Genomic DNA, 23724 nt, shown 5'->3' on the forward strand with positions numbered 1-23724 from the left:
AGGTGTTCGCCAAATCATGTCAGGTAAATAAAAGCTAACGTCACTAGCTTCTACTGTTCATTCCACAACATGATCGGGGATTCGTAAAAATTTTCTATTATCCCAGGCAATAGTAGGTGGTTTATTTACCTGACATGTTTCAGCGAACACCTCCGCCTTCGTCAGAAGGTCCACAGGCGGAGGTGTTCGCCGAATCATGTCAGGTAAATAAAAGCTAACGTCGCTAGCTTCTACTGTTCATTACACAACATGATCCGTGATTCGTCAAAACTTTTCTTTTATCCCAGGCAATTGTAGGTGGTTTATTTACCTGACATGCTTCAAATCATAAAAATAATAACAGCCTATATCTTACCAATCTTGTAATCTCGATGGGTCTTGTCTCCATTCCATGTCAGGTAGTCTGGGCACATTGTTTGTATCCTGATTAGCGTCTGGCTAATACATGTACGGTCCAACATAAAATTCCAACCTCCTCCTCTTCCTCCAACTCTTCAAAAACTTGGATCTCCTCACTTGCGCTCGATCTATCGCTTATATCGCTGTTTGAATTATTGTTTGAAGGGCTTTGTATGGCGGCTGTATGGAGAGCTGCCATAGCTGTTCTCGGTATGACGTATCACTTCCGGGTTCGTCCCCTTTCAGGCTCGAACTTCGGAAACGCGATTATTTTGTCAAATATACAACATATACATTATTTTTTCCTGCTTTATTTGTTGGACAATGTTTAATTACATTAATTGTGAGCCTATTTGGCATTTTATGAAATTACTTCACATTTGGTCTTTAAGGTGCGTTTAAGCCCCCCCGCTTCTGCAAGGTACGCTTGCATTCGCGAAAGCTATGCATCCGTAGAAAGGAGCAGCCTCAAATAACCTCGGCTTTTATGAGCAGTCTCCGAGTTGTGGTTGAAATAAATCTTAAGAAAACAACGAAAGCCTGACATCGTTACTTGGGATGTTACAATCGATGCTCAGTCGCGCTCTCACCACTTGGAAAATAACAAATAGAAGCATATGGTGTGGCGCTGCATATATTTCCTGTGAGCTGCAACCGGGAGTGCTTGTGCATAACAGTGGCGATCCTGGAGGTGGCGACTGTTTTGACAGGCAGAAATGTCACGAAAAAAAACTGATCTCGCGCCACTTTGACTGAGGGTACCACACAGGTCACTTTTCGGGGTTTAATTTTCACATCCTCATGTTCGGTCGGCGTTGAGTTTGGAAGGGCCAGCCCCACAGCTGGCTGATCTAAGGCAACGCTGGCAAGGCTGATCTCCACGTCATCCGCGATGGGAGGACCACAAATGGGCACTGAATTTAAGCATATTATTGCCACATAGTTTGAAGGTTCAAGAAAAGTGTGGAAAAGAAAAGAGAAGCAGGAGTGCCACGTCGTGGTCTTCCGCCTCAATTGTTTATGATGCCGTCATGCCGCACTAAAAATGGCAGCGGTATGACGTCACTTCCTTAGTATCCGATTGTTGTACAGAGACAGCAGTCCATATTTAACGACGGGTAATATTACCCGCCTATGTTATCCATGTAACACCTAATCTGGATAATAGGCATACTAGTGTAGCCGACATGCTGTATCGTCCAACTAATTACACGTTTAATGGTAAATGGTGTTATGTAGCGCTTTTCCACCTTTCAAGGCACTCAAAGCGCTTTACACTATCTCGCCATCCACCTACAAGGCCATTATCCGTCCTAGTGTAGACATAGCCTTAGTCTTAAATCTTTTGGACGATGGTACTTATTATAAGTCTTGGTCTTATTTTAGTCATCTTAAAATGTGTCTTCGTCTAGTTTTTGTTGACATTTACAAAAAATGTTTTTGTTTGTAAAATAAAAAAAATACTCCCTAAATAAATAAAAATGATTAAAAAAACAATTTCAAATGAACATTGACAGATGAGCACATATTGTAGCATCAACAGCAGCGGTGCCAAAATCCGGTCCGCGAGAGCCCCTATCCGGCATGTTTTCCATGTCTCCCTCCTTAAACACACCTAAATTGAATAATCACGATAGTTATCAAGGTCCTGTAGGGCTTTCTGTTGAACTGATCATTTGATGCAGAAAAAAAAGAACATTTTGCATCACATTTTACGCCAAGAAAATAGCATGTGAGGCAAGAATGTGATAGGATGAGAATGTCGGCATGAAAACAAAAATAGAAACACTGTGAAATATGAATCCAGTTTAATTTCATTTTCTAATGTGAAAAGCAATACAAAAAGCAATTTTTGTTGTTGTAGATATACACTGTTTATTGGATTTGTGAGATGAGTCATGTTAATATTTTTTTAACGTAATTGACCTTGTGTACAAATTTGGCGATCATTTTGTGCAGGGTTTTTCATTAAATTTGATATCATTTAACATGACAAAAACTGCACGGTCAAGGTTAATGCAACTGAGCAGGTTTAATATTGAACAACATAAGATATACAGTGGTACCTCTACTTTCGACATTAATTGGTTCTGGAAGTAGTCTTGTAACCCGAAAACTTTGTAAATAGAGACACGTTTTACATTTAAATGCCCTAATCCGTTCCAAACACTACTGACACGCCACATTAAATTTTATAATTGGGGTAAAACCGTAATAAAACAACAGCCAAACATATCTGGATCATTCCATATACCTAGCCTAACCATTAATACCTGTGATGAAATAGATAATGGAACAAAATGCAAAGAAAAAGGGAAATTAATATCTTACCTTTCGAGTGACGCGATGTCCTCTTTCACAATATACCTGTAGATGGTGCCTTTTAGGGGTGGGCGATTCGATTCGAGAACGATTCAGGGCGCTCCGATTTGATTTCTGAACAATGATTGGGATATTGACGATGATCGCGGTTATCACGATTATCGATGCAGTACTGATTAATAAGGTAGCCAAACAAATTTATGTCCATTATTTATTTAAAATATCCTTATGATTCAACAGAAAAGACGAAAACATGGCCATACAACAAAAAGCTGCCCTTAAGCTGCTTTTGTTTTTATTTATTTTTTACAAGAAAGTGCAAAAATATTAATTACTTTAAAGGGAGTACTTATTTCTCTCAACAATACAATAAAATTTACACTGGGGGAATGAATTCCACATTTTCTGGACACAAACAAAGTCTCTTTAGAAAAAAAGACTTCTTTTAACCAATATACTTTGTTTTCACAGTGTTACAGGTGGAAATCACAACTGCTCTTGACACCGACAAGCACACACTCATTACAGCACACGCACTTCTCTCCCTCTCTCTCCTGCAACAAAAGATTTCTGTACTATTTCGCATGTTTGTTGTGTTACCGCTGTACTTAATCATGGTTTTATACGTTCTGCATATGAAATAGACGTTAGCGAATTAGCTAATTAGCGTAGCGCTCGGCGCTAATAATTAACATCTCAAAAACAACAACAATAAAGGCTAAACAGTACAAGAGGGTTCGTGTACTCACCTCTTATTGACGCACACAGGTCTTAGCAACACACTCAGGACATTTTTCAATTGAAATGCCTTAAAACTGCTGTACAGTAGGAAAGACAAGGAGCAACGAACTATCTCTCTTCTTCCCTCTCACTCTAAAAAATAACTTGTGCACATTCTGTGTTATTTTCCAGTCTTTTAAAAAGGTGTAAATCTCTCTCCCAGTAACTGGGAGCATCCATCACAACGCTGTGCGTGCGTCCGTTAACGGTGTCCGGGCGGCAGACGTGTCTTGAATTTCGTTCGGCAACGAGCGGCTGCCGTAAAGTTAAGAGTGAAAATCATCGTTTTTGAACCTTTATGAATCGTAATCGAATCGTCTCGTGTCGAATCGCGATGCATGTAATTATCGATTTTTTTGGAACTCCTCTAGTGCCTATCGCCTATCTCGCTCTTTGTGACACAAAAACTTGAGGAGACCTATGCTCTAATGTACTACTAATGTAATGAACAGTCTGTGAGCTTAAAAAAAACTTTGTGAGACAAAACACAAGGAGCCTTGTGCTCATTTGGTTCAGACGTCGACCCTCTATTTCAACATTAACACCGTCGTGCCTGTGCACATCACACAGTGACACCCAAATCGAAACGTCAACAACATTAAGCCAATAGGAGAGCAGAATCCCACTCAGGAAATATTATGACCAATATGACAGCAGGATCTTATGGCGCGATATTTAAAAGTATAAAGCAGGAAGTACATACTGTATATATCTTTTACAGTACTGTATAGTATTTTTGCCTCTTGTAACCTGAAATTTCTTTAACAACGGCGATATTTTCCCGTATAAACATAACCAGAAAATAACATTTGTAGAGACGGAAACAGTGTTGTTCTTAGCAGCCATTTTAATTTTGGTCTTCGTCTTAGATTTTTGGATGAAAATACTTTAATAGTCTTAGGCATATTTTAGTCATTTTAAAATGTGTTCGTCTTCGTCTAGTTTTAGTCAACGAAAACTCAAATTTCGTCTCGGTTTAGTCGACAATTCTCAAAATGTTTTCATCTATAAACTTCAAATGTTTCAGTCCATGAATAAATGAATAAAAGGTTTTCACTCATTTCGAATGAACATGACAGACAAGCACATAACTATAGTCTTCAAGGATATCACCATTTTCATGATGATAATACACACACAGCAGGAAAACGGCACATTATTTGCAATTAAATAAACTCACCTGGACGTCACAAACTGTATGTGAAAAGTTTTGCAAAAGTTTAAGAAGACACCGAGTCACCTCACTAAATGCTAATGCTAACACGAACGCTATGCTTACGCTACATGTTAGTTTAGTGCAGTACTTCTCAAATAGTGGGGCGCGCCCCCCTGGGGGGGCGCAGAGCGATGCCAGGGGGGGCGCATGTGACCTCGGGGAACATGTTTTTTTTTTGCCGTCCTGGAATAAAGTGTACTTGCACATCCACTCAGTAGGTGGCAGTGGCGCTCTCATTTTCAGAGTGCGCGCAGTATTTTTGAACTAAGGAAGAGCACTGAGCACACACAGACAACAGATATGAAGAGCAGTGTGCCACCGCCGTTTTCGAAAGCCGTTTTACGACCGGACTCACTCACGCAGCGACCCACTGTCTTGTCCGGTTCTCACGTCGCCGCCCGAGAAGTGCCGTTTTCGGCTTGGGATCGTCACAACGACCGCCCTCACCTACGGTTCTACCTCGGCCGCCGTGAATGCGCTTTTTTCGTGCCGTTTGCCTTTTAGCTTTGACTTTTAATACAGTGGGTGATGATGAAAGACCACTGTTTACTGTATCTAAAAATAATTATAGCAGATAGCCAGAAGCCAAATCAATTAAAACGCCACTTAAAGACATTAGACCCCAATCTCATTGTTAAGCCGCTTGATTTTTTCAGTGAAAACGTGCCGAATATTGCCAACAATCATCCTGCTTTGTCAGTGTTATATCAGTAAGCTAGTGAGCATTGTTAGCATGCTCATTGCAAAAATAACTCCACACCATTGCAAAGGAGGTAAATACTGTGAGCAGCAAAAATAAGAACTGTCCTGTCCAAGGACACTTTTTTTTTTCTTTTATTCAGATTTGTTTTTTCGGTCAAATTTTTTGGCACATTGTCCTCATGAGTGAATGTTTCTAATCAATTTTGTTATTATTTACTGATTTTATGACATTTTATTTTTCTGTATCAAATGGTCAAAAATGTACCTTGAGTGTATTTTTAGTTTGGCTGTGATTTTTTTTAAAAATTCAGGCAAATTGATGCACGTCAAGTCTTCTCTGTTACAAACAAAACAATGTTAATAAAGTTATACTTTATTATAAGTTGATCTACGTTACTTTTTTTCTTTAATAGAAAAAAAGGACACAATGTTAGGCAGATGCGTATTTATAATAGTAATTTTATAGACAAATGATACTATTTACAGTGGCAGCAGAGAGTTTGGGGGGGGCGCGAAACATTTACCTCTTCCTTGGGGGGGCGTGACAGAAAATAATTGAGAAGCACTGGTTTAGTGTGTAATGATCACTCAGCACAGACCTATGAAGACTAAAGCAACATGGCTTCGCCAAGATAAGAAAATATCACACATTGTGAATTTATGACGAAATATTGCGAATTTTCATCTCGTTCTCGTGTTGTCAGACGACAATTGGCATCCATCTCGTTAGGTTTTAGCCTCCCAAGACACATTTTAAGCGCGTCATCGTGATGTCATCGTCATGAAAAATATTGTTTGTTATTACGGAAAAGAAAGTCGATTTTTCCATTTTTCAGGTTCTTTTATTCTCTTAACAGGTCCTTTTATTTTCTTAACGAACAGGAGATGACGACACACAATTCAGGAAAAAAAAAAGAAGTACTGAGTTTACATTTAGTGAGGAAAGACGAGAGAAACCGGCACAGTCCTTGTAATGTAGATAACACACAGCTATGAAAAGATCATGTACAAACATGTTAAATGAACAGATATGTATTTGTGTGAATAAATGGAAATATATATTTACAGTTGACGAAATATTTTCATTATCGTCATCGTTGACGAAAACAACACTGGACAGAATTTCACGTTTTATTCTATTCTATTCGGTTTGATGTTGCTATTTTAGATGTATCGATTTTGATTTTGGAAAAATTAAAAGATTTTTCTAATTCCAAAGGGTTCGGTTAATGCACGTGTGAAACTTATGGGGTTGGTTAAGAACCACTGTTCTGGATTCAATCACTCATAGCTCCTGCTTATGAAACATGTTCTAATCAAAGTATTCATTCACAAAAAGTTGTACATTTTCATCTTCACAAAAGTTCAATACCCGCTTACTCCCATTAGGTACTGGTTACATACCAGTATATAAGAAACTTACAACAATAACACCAATGAACTCAACAGAAAATCAAAATGAATTAATCCTTTGTTTACCAAACCCAAAACTAGCTGAGTGACATCTTAAAAGTACAAACCCAGAAAAATCATGCTGTTATGCTAACATTGTCCTTTTTCCCCGTTCCCATGACAGCCCCTGAAGCTGAAGTGTGAGCTTTGCAGTGTGGTGTCCAGCTCAGGCCAGATGCTAGGCCAAGCGGCAGGGGCAGTCATAGACAGCTCGCCTTGCATCTTGCGCATGAACAACGCACCCACGCGCGGGTTTGAGCGCGACGTGGGCCAACGCACGACGCTGCGGGTGGTGTCGCACACCAGCGTGCCGCTGTTGCTGCAGAGGCCGCAGCACTTCTTCGGCCAAAACAACGATACAGTATACGTGGTGTGGGGTCCGTTGCGCAACATGCGCACCGACGGCAAGGGTGTGGTCTACAACATGCTGCGGCAGGCGGCTGACAGCTACCCGCACGCGCGCATTTATGCCACCACCGAGGACAGGATGAACTACTGTGACATGGTCTTCAAGAAGGAGACAGGCAAGGACAGGTGAGTCAAAATAGCCATTTATTATACAAAAACCGTGTCAAGTAGTACCTCAAATTAAAGGTCCCTTTATGAGCTCTTCAGATATGTAATTATTGTCAACATGACCATTATAACATTAATAAAGTGCTGTTTTTTTCTTAAAAATCTCACAACAGTTCTACACGTCAAATTCACCAATAGCAAGGTTAAAAGGCATAGTGCACATCCTGCATCATGTCTTAGCTCAAATAAAAGATTTTCAAATATGTAATCATCAAGCCAATTTGACATTAGAGCTAGATGGAATGACCGAAAATGTGTTTTCCTACTTTAAAATGAGTTGTATCCTAAATTGTGCTACCTAAAAACTTGTTGCCGTTAAAATATCTCTTATATGCACATTTCTACACTAATTATGCACCAGTAACTAGGTCAGAAATCACTGTGTGCCAACTGCATGAATCATACCACAAATTCAATTTATGAGATGCAATGGCCCAAAATGTTGCAAGGGTTTAATCCAAACTAAAGGTTCACTCTAAGTGCTTGCATGAGATACAAAAAGCATTAAAGACAACCCAAATTCATGATGAGTGCTTGGAAGATAATGGACAGTACTGGTGCACGATAATTATTGGTCCGATAATTATCGGTCCGATAATAGGAATTATGACTTCATCCCTATAAATCCAATAACATTATTAATAGGACCGATAACACTGTATGTACTTTGCTGCGCTACACACCAGTATGGGAAACCAGTTGACCATTTGCGGGGCATTGCTGCCACCTGCTGGTCAGAATAATTCGCTGCATCTATTTTTTGTTTTGCTCACAAGCTCATTCACTTACACAGTGCGGTGTCTAGCGGTAGCATTGACAATCGTGAATGCTTTCCGCCTCGGAAATATATGTAAGTATTTTATGTTTACTATAACATCCATCCATCCATCCATCCATCCATTATATTCCGCTTGTTCCGGTGCAATATATGTTTACTTCTGTGGTGAAGGGTCATATGTACAGAACTTCATAAGTTGTGTTATAGAAGCCAGCCAATTCTTAAGGCTAGTAGCTCAAGCTAGTGTGCTATGCTTAACATATAATAGTTGTGTATATAAATGTATTGTGCAGTTTGTTGTATATTGAGTATTGAATATGTCTATTTTTCTGTTCTATTTTCACAAGATTAAGACAAGTGTCTTCCCAAAAAAGCAAGAAAAGACCAAGCCTTGTGGTTTATGGAAGTGCATTCATTTTTAGATGGCTGTCGGGCGGTGCAGAAGTGAAACGCACTGTTTTGGGCAGTACATGTACTGTAATATTTTTGGCACGGTGTCGGTGGATTGTGCGTTTGTAAATCAAGCGCTCCCTTTCTGTGAGAAAGTGTGCTGCACGGCTAGCGAGAAACACATCTTAGTAAGCCACTGAAAAGATGACAATCGTGTCGATGGTGTTTTAAAGATTAATATTGATTATTATAAGGATATCCAATAATCCATTTTGCTCTACCATATTTTTGTTATGAGGAATGAGTGATGAACCTTACGATATAATGTTTGCATTTTACAGTGTTAGTTATAAGTTAATAAGTTATTGAGAGGCCTTTTGGTTATTGATAGGCTTGCTGCCCTAACCTGTCTCCCAGGTTAAGAAAGTTGTTCCATGGAACAAGACCACAACAGTTTCCTCATCTGTAGCACCAAATATTTTTATTTGATGACAAAGAACAATACCTGTTGGGTTTATGTTTTAGTTCAGTGCTCATTATTCAGGAAACACATCTTGAATTATATTGACTAATTGATTGTGATTGACTCCAATTATATTTATTTGAAAAAATAAATATTGGCACTTTATTTGAAGTCACGACTATTCTTGTCTTTGTTTTGTTCATAATAATGTTCATGTCATTATGAAAAATCTGGTGAGGTCAAAGGCAAAAATCTGTGTTGAATCCACCACTAGTTTTTTTTTTTTTTTTTTTAACCTCCAGGTGTTCAAAAACTTGGGTGAACATACATTCAAAAAATTATATATTTATTATCGGTTATTGATATCGGTATCGGCTTTGAGGAGCAGGAAGTTATCGATATCGGTTTCAAAAAATGGATATCGTGCACCCCTAATGGACAGTGATACATGCTACATGGAGTTTTTGGATCAAAAAGAGGTAAGTACGCGATAATATCTCATTAAAATCATGGCGTCTTTAATTATGCTCTCTCATGCTCTCACCTCCAGTTAGGGTTTTGCTGTTTAAAAAAAAAAAAAAAAAAAAAGCCCTATTGTTCAAAACTTTTCTTCCCCCAGAAAAGTAAGATTTTAAGGTAGGTTATTATTAAGCCTGTCTTGATATGCAGTAAGTCCATTTATCCCACGGTAAATAAAAATGACCGCGGTAATTTTTCCAGCTGCGATGTATCGCTGCATGCATGCGTGCGTGTTTGAGTTAGAGTTTGCTGAGTGCACTCGGCACACATGCCTGTTGATTGCATATGAGACTCCAGTTCCTTTCACAGATGTTAACTGGTCATCACCACGCCGTAGAATTTCAGAAGTTCAGACATACAAAATAAGGAAACACATCTATAGTAAACGTTGTAAAATGTTAGCATTGCTACCTTGAAGCTAATGGAAAATGACAATGTACTAACCACTTTAGCCTGCTATAAAACATTACTAGACTTCTCCAAAACGCAAAATTGCGGTTAAAAGGTGACATTTCAAACATAAAAACTTGCTGCTTTACAGCATTTGCAAACAATGCGGGAAAAAAAAAATCTATTACTGACACCACATGCATGATGAACCTTTTTATTTTTTTGTGAATGTAAAGCTTACAGTTAGCTGCTTAGTGACCGTACTTCCGGTGGACATTTCAATATAAAAGCATTTCATAGTCAACATGATTTCTGGAGTTAATCTCACATACTTCAGAGTCACTAAGAATACAGTGGTACCTCGACATACGATCGCTTCGACATTCGATCTTTTTGACATCCGACGTAAAATTTGACCTGCCATTTGTTTCTAAGTCTGACGACATGCTCAAAATACGACAATTTATGACGGCGCCACAGTTTCTGTTTTGCTGAAAGACGGACGCACGGCAGATTTTCTTGTGAGAGAAAACACAGGTTCCAATGTTAGTGCAGGCGGTGAAAAGGAAAAAGGTGATGCCTACCACTGAAATGAAGATGGAAATGATAGAAAAATATGAGTGTGGTGTGCGCATCCGTGAATTGGCTCGACAATACGGCCGTGGAAAGTCTGCGATCTCGACGGTCCTCCTCCGACCTCCGTTCGCCAGTCTTTATAAGTTTAGGTGACAGTTATTATTATGGCAAGGCAAGGCAAATTTATTTATATAGCACAATTCAACACAAGGCAATTCAAAGTGCTTTACATCACATGAAGACCATAAAAATCACATTTAAATCAACACAACGTAAAAACCAAGACAAAAGATCGCATTTAATCACAGAATAAAAATAAATAAATAAAAATAAAACAAAAACTACTACTAATAATAATAATTGAAATCAGCAATGGAGATAAGCACAAAAGGAATAGAAAGCAGATAGATTGAATTATATAGACAGTTATGGATATGCAGTGCTAAACAAAAGCGTTTTTAGCCCTGATTTAAAGGAGCTAACAGTTTGAGCATACTTCAGACATTCGGATAACTTGTTCCAGAGGTGAGGAGCATAATAACTAAATGCTGCCTCACCCTGCTTGGTTCTTGTTCTTGGAACATGGAGAAGACAGGTTCCAGACAACCTTAGGGGTCTAGATGTCTCATTGGAATCTAACAAGTCAAGCATGTATTTCGGTCCAAGGCCATTAAGTGTTTTGTAGACGAGCAGTAGTATTTTATAGTCTATCCTTTGACTCACTGGAAGCCAGTGTAGCGATTTCAAAATCGGTGTAATGTGGTCCAGCTTCCTTGTATTTGCATTTTTGGCCCAAAAATGATCACCTCTGTCTTCTCTACATTTAACTAGAGAAAATTCTGGCACATCCATTCATTGATTTGATGAATGCATTTACTCAGGGAGACTAAGGGACTATAATCATGTGGGGACACAGAAATGTACAGTTGTGTGTCATCTGCATAGGCGTGATATGAGATGTCATACTGTTCCATTATCTGAGCTAACGGAAGCATATAGATGTTAAATAAGAGTGGTCCAAGAATTGACCCTTGAGGGACTCCACAAGTGAATTTGGTTTGTTCTGACTGATAGTTTCCGATTGACACAAAGAAATCCCTATCATGTAAATAGGATGTGAACCACTGAAGAATAGTGTCAGTAAGCCCTACCCACTGTTCCAATCTGCTGAGTAATATGTCGTGATCAACCGTGTCAAATGCGGCGCTGAGATCCAATAGTAGCAGAACAGATGATTTGCCTGCATCGGTATTCCGACGAATATCATTTAGGACTTTGATAAGCACGGTCTCGGTGCTGTGTTGTGGCCGAAATCCAGACTGAAATGAGTTAAAAAAGATTGTTATGCATCATAAAAGTCTGGATCTGTTCAAACACAACCCTTTCGATAATTTTCCCCAGGAATGTCGGATTTGATATTGGCCTGTAATTACTAATGGTTGAGGCATCCAGATTAGGTTTTTTTAGGAGAGGTTTTATTACTGCAGTTTTTAAAGTCTGAGGAAACTCTCCTGTTTGGAGGGAAGTATTTATAATCTGAAGTATGTCTGGGGCTATGCAATGAAAAACAGTTTTGAAAAAGTTTGAAGGAAGGATGTCAAGGCAGCATGTTGTGGGCTTTAATTTCGACACAATTTCTGTTCAAGTGGCATAGTCCAAGAGGCTAAACTGTCTAAGATTGACGTGGGGGACATTTTGGGAGGCGTTTAGTGTAACATTTGTTAATCTGGAGTTGCACACAGTCTGTCTAATCTTTAGTACTTTGTGTGTAAAGAATGCTGCGAAATTATTACAGGACACCTCAGATGCCAATTCCTGAGGTATTGATGCTTGTGGGTTTGTCAGTTTGTCAACAACAGAAAATAGTGTGCGAGTATTGTTGGTGTTTCTACTAATGATCTCTCAAAAATATGACTGTCTAGCATTTTTCAGTTCTTGGTTGTATTTGCGAAGACTCTCTTTGTAGATATCATAAAAAACTAGGAGTTTGTTTTTTTGCCATCTGCGTTCTGCTCGTCTACAAACTTGCTTTTGTTTTATAGCTAGTTTGGCATTTCTCCAGGGTGACCTCTTCTTTCTTGACAAAGTTGTTGTCTTAATCGGGGCAATAGTGTCCATTACAGTAATCACACTGGAACTGAAACTATTTACAAGTTCTTCCACTAGAGCTATTGTAGGGGTTAATGATGAGGCATAGGCCTGTGTGAATAACGCACATGTGTTATCACTTATGTAACGCTTCCTAATCACCTCGGTTTCCCTTTTCAGAGGATGGTAACATCGCCAAAGAAATCGCCAGCTTCCTTGGGTTTCTAATCATTTATTCCATCGACTTGTGCGACACAACACGCCTACTGTGCGCAGCAGTTGATGCCAGCAACAAAACATTAAAAGAGAAAGTAAAATCTCTACTGCTCTCTCAATCTTATTGGCACGTCAGCCATGCAGGCGTTCAGGTAGAGCACGCATAAAACGTCTGCCACATTAGAACCCAATTCGTTACATTATTACAGAAATTATTATTATTTTAATCAGATTTTTATTTAGAATTTATTTTTTTTGCTATGTGTAACTGCTATTTGTGATTTAGTGTAGGTTTTCGGGCTGCGGAACGAATTAATGGAATTATAATGTATTCTTATGGGAAAATTCTGCTCGACACGCGACCATTTTGACTCACAAACAAGGTCCTTGAACGAATTAACTTCGTATGTAGAGGTACCACCGTAGCTTTAAAATAACACCCATTATGAAATATGTGATTGGCAATGAATAATTTGGCTTCAAATTTGCTAACATGTGTACTTTGCAGGACAAGATGACAGTCATTTTGGATCAAACACTTTTGATGGGCTCTAATTGGCTGAGGACAAAAATGGCATAGCGATTCTCACGTATTTTATATTCTGCACTTAGCTAGCTTTCAAATGACTCGTTATGCATTATTTTATTTTAATATTTATTGTTTTTAATATAGTTTGTTTTATTTAAGAATAACAGTTTATTACATTTGAATGGGTGATTTATTAGAATGTATGGGGGTACCTCGTCATATGATTGCTTCGACACACGATCTTTTCGACATCCAATTTGACTAATCATTTGTTTCTACATCCAACGACATGCTCGAAAAACGACGATAAATGAAAGAGTCTAAGACGGACGCACGGCTGATTTTCTTGTGAGAGAAATCAACATGGGTTCCAAGAATGTTAGTGTAGGTGGTGAAAAAAAGGAAAAGGTGAGGCCTACCTCTGAAATGAAGACGGAAATGATAGAAAAATATGAGCGTGGTATGCGCATCCGTGAGCTGGATCGACAATACAGCCATAGAATGTCCACAATCTCGACGGTCCTCCTCCGATCTGTGTTCACCAGTCTCTAAGTTAAGGTGACAATTATTATTATTATAACATCGTCGTAGAAACCGCCAACTTCGTCAGGTTATTAATCATTTATTTCAGAAAGTGAAAGTAAAAACTCCTCTCTCATGCTGTCACCTCAGCCACACGGTGCGTTCAGGTACACCACGCAAAACACATCCGTCACGTTAGAACCCGATTTGTTCCATCATTACAGGTATTATTATAATTATTACTATTATACTATATACTTTCATATTATTATTATGATTTATATTCATAATTTATTTGTTTTGCTCTGTGTAATTGATATTTGCAATAGTAACAGCAGTAGTTATTAAGGATTTAGTGTAGGTTTTCAGGTTGTGGAACGAAATAATGGAATTACAGTATAATGTATTCTTAGGGGAAAATCCGGCTCAACATACGGCCATTTCAACTTACAAACAAGGTCCTGGAACGTATAAACTTTGTATGTAGAGGTACCACTGTATTGTAACTACATGAGTGGTTGAATTGGTTTTAAAGAATGACAATAATATTGCATATTGGCAATAATTTATGAGACAATATATCATCTACTAAAATTTGTTATCGCGACACCTAGTTATTATATGCAATATGTAATGAAGTTCACTAAAACCTTTATGCATCAACCACATACTGAGGTGTCATTATTTTGTCAGCACTATTATGATGATGTAGTGTTGAAAGATCTGCTTTAATGTGAAAATGTCACCAATAAACAAAAAAAAAAAATACTGATGAGGTAAAGATTAATTGTGCAAAAAAAAAAAAAACACTAAAACCATTAGACTGCAAATTAAAATGTCCTGATAATAGCTTTCCACATTCATAATTGTTTTGTCAATACCGTAATGCCCTACTCATCAAAAATGTGCTTTGAGGCTTAATTTCTTCGCGAGAAACATAATCGATACTATGTTTGCATGCGACTAAACAAGACAGAATTCTGTATTTTTTTCCCCTGTCTTTACTGTTCCGTAATAAAAGAAATATTGGCAAAGCACACTGTGGGAGGAGGTAATACGCGCTTTGCCGACTGAGCTGATGGACCAGCGGTTGATTTTCAAGTGGGCCCACGAGGCCTCATCAAAGTAACTTACAGTGCGCTGGAGGCCGTTTCTTAAAGAGAGGTGTTTACGATGGACCTTGTAGGATGACGATCGGGTGTGGGCGAGAAGTTGATTGTCCATTTCCCACCTTCTGCGGTCATCACCGTCTGCGGTCATATCGGAAGTGGCGCCTGGAGGACTCTCGATTAACTAACGGCACCCTCTACTGGTTGAGCAGACCTCCCATTCGGCTTTCCATTTCCCGTAACTTGTAATGGAAGTAATCTGCAAGCCACACACACCAGGTTTATCGCTACCACCCACCGAACTGCGTGGCGGCTTCCTGTCGGATGCTATCGGCATATGGCGGCAGATAAGCGACCTCGCTTAAATCACACTGTCGTGCCTGAGCATCCATTTTAGAAGGTGTTATCTAATGTATCTAATCTATGGCGACACGTTGGGCATTTTGGCCTTTTTTTTTTTTTTTTAACTATTTTAGAATATAATCATTAAAATGTTGTTCAATTGGATTGTGCAGGGTGTAGCACTGTGGAATGGTGGTTTTAGGATTATGGGTGGGTATCTTGACTCAGGCCTGAGTGGAGTTTGCATTCTCAGGTTCATTCTAGGTTTTCGCCGGGTTATCCATCTGCCTGACATTGAAAACGAAAAAATTTCAATAGGTTTGAACATTTAGCAGAAAATGGTTAGAATAACCAGAGGTGGATAGAGAAGCCAATTGTTTTTTTTTTTTTTCAAGTATTTGGTGAAAAGAATACTCAAGTAATGAGTAAAATTGTGAGAAACTGCTTACGATGTTTTTTTTGTTTTTTTTTTAACAATGGTATTTTCTCAGCACAAAGTTGTCTATGTGAACTGTTATTATTATACTGTACTATAACCTATTACATAACCACATTAAAGCAACAATAGGTAACTTTTCAACCTTGATAAAATATTTTAATAACATTTGCGAGCATTTTTTTCATTGCAGGGGTGTTTTTGCTGACAAATTCCTTCACGGTTAAATCCACTAGTTGGTGGTAATGCAACGAGCTGATTTGCCAAAGGAAAATACAACCTAAGAAAAAGAATATGGATGGAGGTGATGTGTGGATTCTGTGGAGCGGGTTATAACTGGAGTAGCGCAAAAACTTGACAGCACTTGTGAACAATGGCGAAAAGGACAATAAGTGACTGCTTTCTTTCCAACAAACCTGCCGGCACTGTTTCAAAGGAGGCCGACGGTGGGAGTAAGTCCGACTCAGGGGCTCGGCACACGGAAGTCAATAAGTGGTGTTGTCAGTAACGCGTTACTGTAATCTGATTACTTTCTTTCAGTAACGAGTAATCGAACGCGTTCATTTTTCCACACCAGTAAACTGATTAAAGTTAGTTTCCTTAGTGTCTGTGCGTTACTGTTTTGTCATTGCCTCCTTATGTATGTAGAATGAAGAATACTGTAGTCATGTACGAGGAGCATTTTGAATAGATTTTGAATAGAACATGCTAAAATAAGATATAATAATTTGTAGGGGTGCACGATATCCATTTTTTAAAAACAGATATCAATAACTTCCTGCTCCTCAAAGCCGATATCGATAACCAATGATAAATATTAATTTTTTAAAATGTATAACCTGAGTTTTTGAACACCTTGAGGTTTAAAAAAAAATAGTGGTGGATTCAACATAGATTTGCCTTTCATCTCATCAGATTTTTCATAATGGTATGAACAAAACAGTGCTTTTCACTTCTGCACAGCCCGACAGCTAGCTAAGAATGAATGCACTTCCGTGAACCACAAGGCTTGGTCTTTTCTTGCTTTTATGGGAAGACACTCGTCTTAATATTGTGAAAGTACAACAGAAAAATACACATATTCAATACTCAATATACAACAAACTGCACAGTACACTTATTTACACAACTATTATATGTATAGCATAGCACACTAGCTTGAGCTACTAAAGCATTGGCTGGCTTCTATAACACAATTTATGAAGTTCTGTACATATGACCCTTCACCACAGAAGTAAACATATTTTGCACATCCATATGTAATAGTAAATATAAAATACTTAAATATATTTCCGACGCGGAAACGTAACCGAAAGCATTCACGACTGTCAATGCTACCGCTAGACACCGCAATGTGTAAGTGATTGAACCAAACTACTCTAACAAAAAATAGGTGCATTGAATTATTCTGACCAGCAGGTGGGAGCAATGCCCTGCAAATGGTCAACTGATTTCCCATACTATTGTGTAAACTGCAAAGCCAGAACAGTACATATTATCGGTCCTATTATAAATGTTATTGGATTTATCGGGATGACGTCATAATTCCTATTATCGGACCGATAATTATCAGACCAATAATTATCGTGCACCAGTAATAATTTGGTAGCTTTGCCGTTACAACGACGGGCAGTCATCGCGCCAAGTTGGATGCGTCATATGCATGTATGTATTTATGCTGTGAGGTGATGTGTTCATCTAGCACCTCGTTTTTGATGGTAGCCCGGCGGCGCTCTGGGCCGCGCCTCTTGGCTCAAATTCCTCAAACTTGGTCTTCAGGTCCAAGACGGCCATCCACCGCTCACTGTCGCTGAAAAGTCCGATCCAAACTACTGTAATGCCCCGGATATGGGGAAGAAGGAGAGGAGTCGGTGCTGGCTTAACCACTTTATTGTGGTAACAATAATAAAGAAATCAATAACAAAATAATTGCGGGCTGTCGCGACATGCGACCGCTATCTCTCGCTATCTCGGCCTTTCTGCCATTCTTCCTACTCGCTTCCCCCTGCGTCACAGCTCCCCAGTCCGATTGTCTCTTAAGGGGGCCGCGCATAGTTACGGACACTACAATACACAATGAATAGGTTGTCGCTGAACCCTTCACACTCGGCTGCCGCTAGTTTGAAACGGCCTTATAAAAAATAAAAAACAAAAACAAAAAAAAACATCTAATTTGCAAGGCGTGGCAGCTTTTATTTTGGTTTGGTGGTGTGCCACAATCTTCCTTATATAGGGGAAACCCTGTAAATGTTGACAAAGTGTGGCGTGTGGATGTCAATTTCCAAGTTGCCCAGTGTCCTCACAGGTGATTTGTCAATCAATAAATCCGTTGCTGATTGGTTCAGGTGACAGCGACAGAAATAGAGCAAAATTCCCATGTTAGCCTAATTTAAAGCAGTATACTGGTTGATGCCAAAACTGATAGAGAATAAAACATAGATTCATAAGTTTGTCGTTTTCTGCATTTATTGTGAAAGTATTTATCGGTTAAACAGTGAAAATTAGAGGAAAAGTTTGCACGTCGATTTGCTGTGTGCGCCCCTGAATCTTCTGCTTGCGCCTCTAAAATTTGAAGTTAGAGGCCCACTTTGTTCTTAGTAAAAAATATAAGTCTGGAGCCCTGCAATATCACTCATACTTTCGCCACCAGGTGACAGTCTCACTTTGCATATTTATGTCTGTCTGGTGTCTGCTGCAAAAAGTGAAGCGTTTGACTTTATTTGTCTTTTGTCATTCATTAGTTAAATCATTTGTCACTTTAAGTCACCTTTAGAAGGACACAAAATTGTAGTGGCGATAATAACTGGTCTGGTCCTGAAAGAGAACCAATCAAGTGAAGGGCAGAGAACATGTCTTTAGTGTTCAGATAGTGTGTACAATTACAAGATGTCTCTTCTCCAAAATAATGACTGTCATCATTCAGTGCAACAACACAGCTTATGCTTTAAACGGTTTCTTCTTGCATTTTTCCAAAGGCCAATTTTTCCACGCGACCGAGCGCGTACGCGGGATGCTTGCAGCCGATTATGAAGCCCGATTACACAGGCGTGACATCGGCGTTAATAAGGGAGATTAAAAGGATATTGGGCGTATTTGCCAGCGAGCAGCATCTGTCGCCGTGATGAAACCTCCGCTCGAAACTTCTGGAGTGCCTGTTTGTCCTTGAGGAGGGAAACATTCAGACATTCATAGTCTTAACAGCAGTGGGAATGTTCTGTTCCGGTTTGTCAGCAAAATGGCTTCGAAATGTGACAAGAAAATGCTGACAGCCTGTGTCGATGGTGACATTTTGTGTGTGTGGGCTGCTGTGTTATGGATGACATCCTATTCTGTACATGGTGATATATTTTTTTAGAGCATTTTTGATTATCATACTCTTGCTGTCACTAATGATCACGCAAAGTCTTGATATTGACACAGTGTTGTTTGCTTTCAGAATATTTTTCTTCCAAAAACATCTTTTGTAATGCCAGGTGAAGGCTACGGAAATGTCAAACACTTAAAAATAAAGGAATTATGCCAGTTTTGTATGTGATGCTTGTCTTTGTGGAAATATAGCAGGAAGAAAGCTGCTCTGCCGCTTCATTTGTATTGATTCCATTTGACCTAAAAGTGAAAGTTCAGTAGGAACAAGTTTGAAATTTATTCTGTGACAAACAGCACTGAGTTATCACTCGGGAGAAAAAAAAGTTATGTTAAGCAGTTTCCATAAATATAATTATTTTGTCAATATGGCCTAGCCTGAAAAGGTAATGACCAGAACAGTAAAAGTTCACTTGTAGCAAGGTCATGTCACATCGTGTCAGACCTCAAGACGAAGGTCATGATGTTTGTTGCTAGATTTTCAATTGCTCTGTCTATTCAACTTTGTATAATTATGTAATAAAGGAAAACAGAAAATGTTAATCTAGATAATACTACACTCAAAGTTCACCAGTGACAAGGTCCAAAATCAGTAGTGAGACAAACCACATTAAGTCATTACTCAAAGTTCAAGCAAGTGCTTTTCAGATATATATTCATTTCATTAGTTAGCATATTAAATATATTGATATGATTTTAAAAAAAATGTTTTTTGCTTGAAACTCACAAATTCTTATCATGACATTCCCCTCAAAAATTCTCCAATGTTGCTGTGGTGATTAAAAATATTACTCAAGTAAAAATAATATTACTCAAGTAAAAGTAGTCATCCAAAAAATGTACAGTGGTACCTCGACATACGATCGCTTTGAAACATGAAACGACATGCTCGAAATACGACGACATGACTGCACCGCAAACGAACGCACGGCGGATTTTCTTGTGTGAGAAATCAACACAGGTTTCAAAAAAGTTGGTACAGTTAGTGAAACAAGGAAAAAAGTGATGCCTACCTTTGAAATGAAGATGCAAATTATAGAACAATATGAGCGTATATGAGCGAATTATTGGAATTCTAATGTATTCCTATGGGAAAATCTTGCTCGACATACGACCATTTCGACAGACAAACAAGGCCCTGGAACGAATTAACTTCATATGTAGAGGTACCACTGTACTTTAAGTACAAGTAAAAAAAGAAGTATTCTGTGAAAAGAATACTCATCCTTTTTTATTTCAATCTTTTTCTCTTCATCTATATGAACTGTTATTATACTGTACTATATTACATGACCAAATTAGGGCAAAAAAAAAATACAAAAAACATTGAATTATGACTAGAATAATCTACAGAAATGAAACATCGCCCGTCCAAAGGGCGGTGGTCTGTAGTTCAGTGTTGTCACAGATTACTTGAAAAAAAAAAGAATGACAGATTATTGATTATCCCTCAAAAAAGTAATCTAGTTACTTTACCGATCAATTTATCATCAAAGTCACTAAGTTACTTTAAAAGTAATTTATTAGTTACTTTGTTCCAATTTTTTTTTTTTTTGCTTTGCTTTGCTGCCTCAAGACCCAATGTCAAAAATTCTGAACTTCCCCTTTAAAATAAAGACCTGGCCGGTAAAATGTTTTCTATAAAAGTTGTAAAGCAAATAAACAAACAACAAAATGAACGAAATGAAGAATATTTCAACAAATTTCACTTATTAACCCTGATAAGGCATACCTGTGAAGTGAGAACCTTTTTCAGGTGTCTACATCTTGAAGCTCATTGAAAGAGTGTCAAAATTGTGCAAAAAAAGTAATGAGTGCAAAGGATGGACACTTTTAAGAAAGTAGAAGATAAAACCTGTTTTCAATTATTTCACTTTTTTACCAAGTACACAATTCCACATGTTCATTCATAGTTTTGATATATTCAGTGAGAATCTACAATGTAAATAGTAGTGAAAATATAGAAAACGCACAAATGATGAGGTGTGTCCATCAATATGTTTTGCAGCCCCCACAAATGCAAAACTCTGCCCATGGTTACAAACTGTAACTATAACATGTACGTAAAGGCTGGTTACAAACTTCAGAAGTGCTCTTGTTACCTGCAGGCTTTGCTTCGAGTTACAATAGCGCTGTGCTGTAATTCCAAGTGGTTCCTTGAATTGAATGTGGAGTTTTTAGCAGTCCACAGTGTTTTTGAGCCAGCGCAAAGTTTGCAACGCATGGAGATATTTTTCTCATCTTTACTGGACAAAAATGTGAAGTAATGGTTATATTTACAGTGAGCAAATGCAGCCGTTTGTGGTATCTCTCCTGCCTCTTTCCTTGATTGTTCGCGTTCTGACGAGGTAGCTAGGCTTAAGTCGTTATGCTCGGAGACTCTCAGCGCTCACGGCATGTAATACATGTAGGCCTGTCGCGATAACAAATTTTAGTAGACGATATATTGTCTCATAAATTATTGCCGATATGCGATATCATTGCCTGTTTTTTTTTAACCTATTCAACCACGAATACAGTGACAATACATCCAAATAAATCACCAATTCAAATGCAATAAATTGTTATTCTTAAACTACAAACTACATTAAAATGTATAAATGTTAAGAATAACACACAATGCATAATTAGTCATTTTAAAGATAGTCGAGTGCTGAATGTGAAATAGGTGAGAAACCCAATGTCATTTTTGTTGTCTGCCAATTAGAACCCATTAAAAGTGTTAATTTGATCCAAAATGACTGTCATCTTGTCCTGCAAAGTGCACATGCAACAAATTAGAACCCAAATTATTATCATTTATTACATCATATTATCATTGCCAATTGGATTTTTCATTATGAGTGTCATTTTAAATGTATATTTAGTGTAGAATCCAAAGTACTGTGTATGCGATTGCCTCCAGAAATCTGAACATGACATGCTTTTATTTTGAAATGTTCACCGGAAGTACATTTGCTAAGCCACTTACCGTAAGCTTTACACTCAGTGAAAAAAACAAAAACAAAGTCATGTCAAATAATCTGGGCTAGTTATGTGTGATGTTATGTTATGATATATTAGTTATGTCCGCTTCGAAGACTTTGAAACATCACTCGGTTTGGGTTAGCATGTTGGCTAGCTGTCACGCCTCTTGGTTTGTTTACATTCTCCGAAGCTGGGGAAGGGAAATGACATATGTCCGATTTAGGTGCCATAAAATATCATTCGGGAGGTGCGACAGTAAAGGTGAAGTCGACAGTTTTGACCATTATGGAGTAATTTTGCCATGTCGTCCTGAAAAAGTGCATTTTTATTTTTTCATATTCCATTTAGCACAAGATTGTTATTTGTTATGACCATGCCATGTATTTAGCAATTGGGGAAAATACTTGGATAAAAAGAATATCCTGTAAAAATATTGAAGTAAAGAGACAGAAACAATGACATTTTGCAGCTCTCTTTGTCGCGTTTTCCTCGTTGTGAATAGTTCCCCCTCGACGGGCTGACTGGTCCTTCTCAAGCCATTTATTTAGCTATTGGGGAAAAATACTTGGATAAAAAGAATATCCTGTAAAAATATTGGAGTACAGAGACTGACACAATGACATTTTGCGGCTCTCTTCGTTGCGTTTTCCTCGTTCTGAATAATTCCCCCTCAATGAGCTGAATAGTAAAACCGATGAGCCCAGTCTCCCGCTGATGTCATCCACCTGTTGCCCCCTGTTGGGGACGTTAGAGCCCTATAATAGTAGGCGTGGCTAACCGGCAAATTAAAAGACTAATTTTTCGTCATCTGCACTTTGCTAAATTGTTGTATATAGTCGAATCGTCTCAAAATATGATTCTAATTCACATAATAATGCTATAAGACTTTTTTTCTCATGTCATATGCTCTTTAAAGACATCATATGATTACACAGGCCAGGGTGCTCATAGGACATCCAACTGCAAGCTTGTTTGTGATCATGTCATTGTATTGTTACATCTGAGTCATGTAATTATTGTTGCGACATCTGATTGGTGGAACTGGTAAAGCCACTGTGGGGATATCTGGCAAAGTAGCAGGGTAAGAGTGTCATTTCTTCAAATAGTTACGCAAGTGAATGTAACGCATTACTACCAGGACCCACCTCTGATTATGAGTAGCTAGTTAGTGGTCTTTGTAAAGAAAGTAACACAAATAAGCAGCCACAGCATTCATGTGTTCTACAGTTGCCCTGCGGTAGAATGAAGACACGCTTGCGAGAGCTGACACAGCGACATTGCTTATTCGCGTCATTAAAAATGAATTGCAGTACTCTGTTGTTCTTTTAGCTTGCCCAATAAAAATAAGATGCAAATAAATGTTGCTTCCCTCTAGCTCAGTTTTGCTTATCTTTTTGCATGTACAGGATGCAGTCAGGGTCGTACCTCAGCACCGGCTGGTTCACACTGATCCTCGCCATGGACATGTGCAAAGAGATCCACGTCTACGGCATGATCAACGACACCTATTGCAAGTGAGACGCCGCCTGTTTGGGGAAATACGGCACTATACCGTTAAAATATTTACGTAAGGTACTGTTCAATAATAA

General features: G+C 38.4%; 1 protein-coding gene across 1 annotated transcript in view; it reads left to right on the forward strand.

Moving 5' to 3' along the window:
* Positions 1–23724, forward strand: part of st6galnac3 (ST6 (alpha-N-acetyl-neuraminyl-2,3-beta-galactosyl-1,3)-N-acetylgalactosaminide alpha-2,6-sialyltransferase 3) — a 68416-nt gene that overhangs the window by 37250 nt on the left and 7442 nt on the right. Inside the window, exons 3-4 of the mRNA XM_057856855.1 lie at positions 6996–7405; positions 23542–23649. Of these exons, the coding sequence (XP_057712838.1) occupies positions 6996–7405; positions 23542–23649 (518 nt within the window). The remainder of the gene's footprint in view (positions 1–6995; positions 7406–23541; positions 23650–23724) is intronic.

Source organism: Corythoichthys intestinalis, chromosome 14 (assembly GCF_030265065.1).
Source record: "Corythoichthys intestinalis isolate RoL2023-P3 chromosome 14, ASM3026506v1, whole genome shotgun sequence".
Lineage (NCBI taxonomy): Eukaryota > Metazoa > Chordata > Actinopteri > Syngnathiformes > Syngnathidae > Corythoichthys > Corythoichthys intestinalis.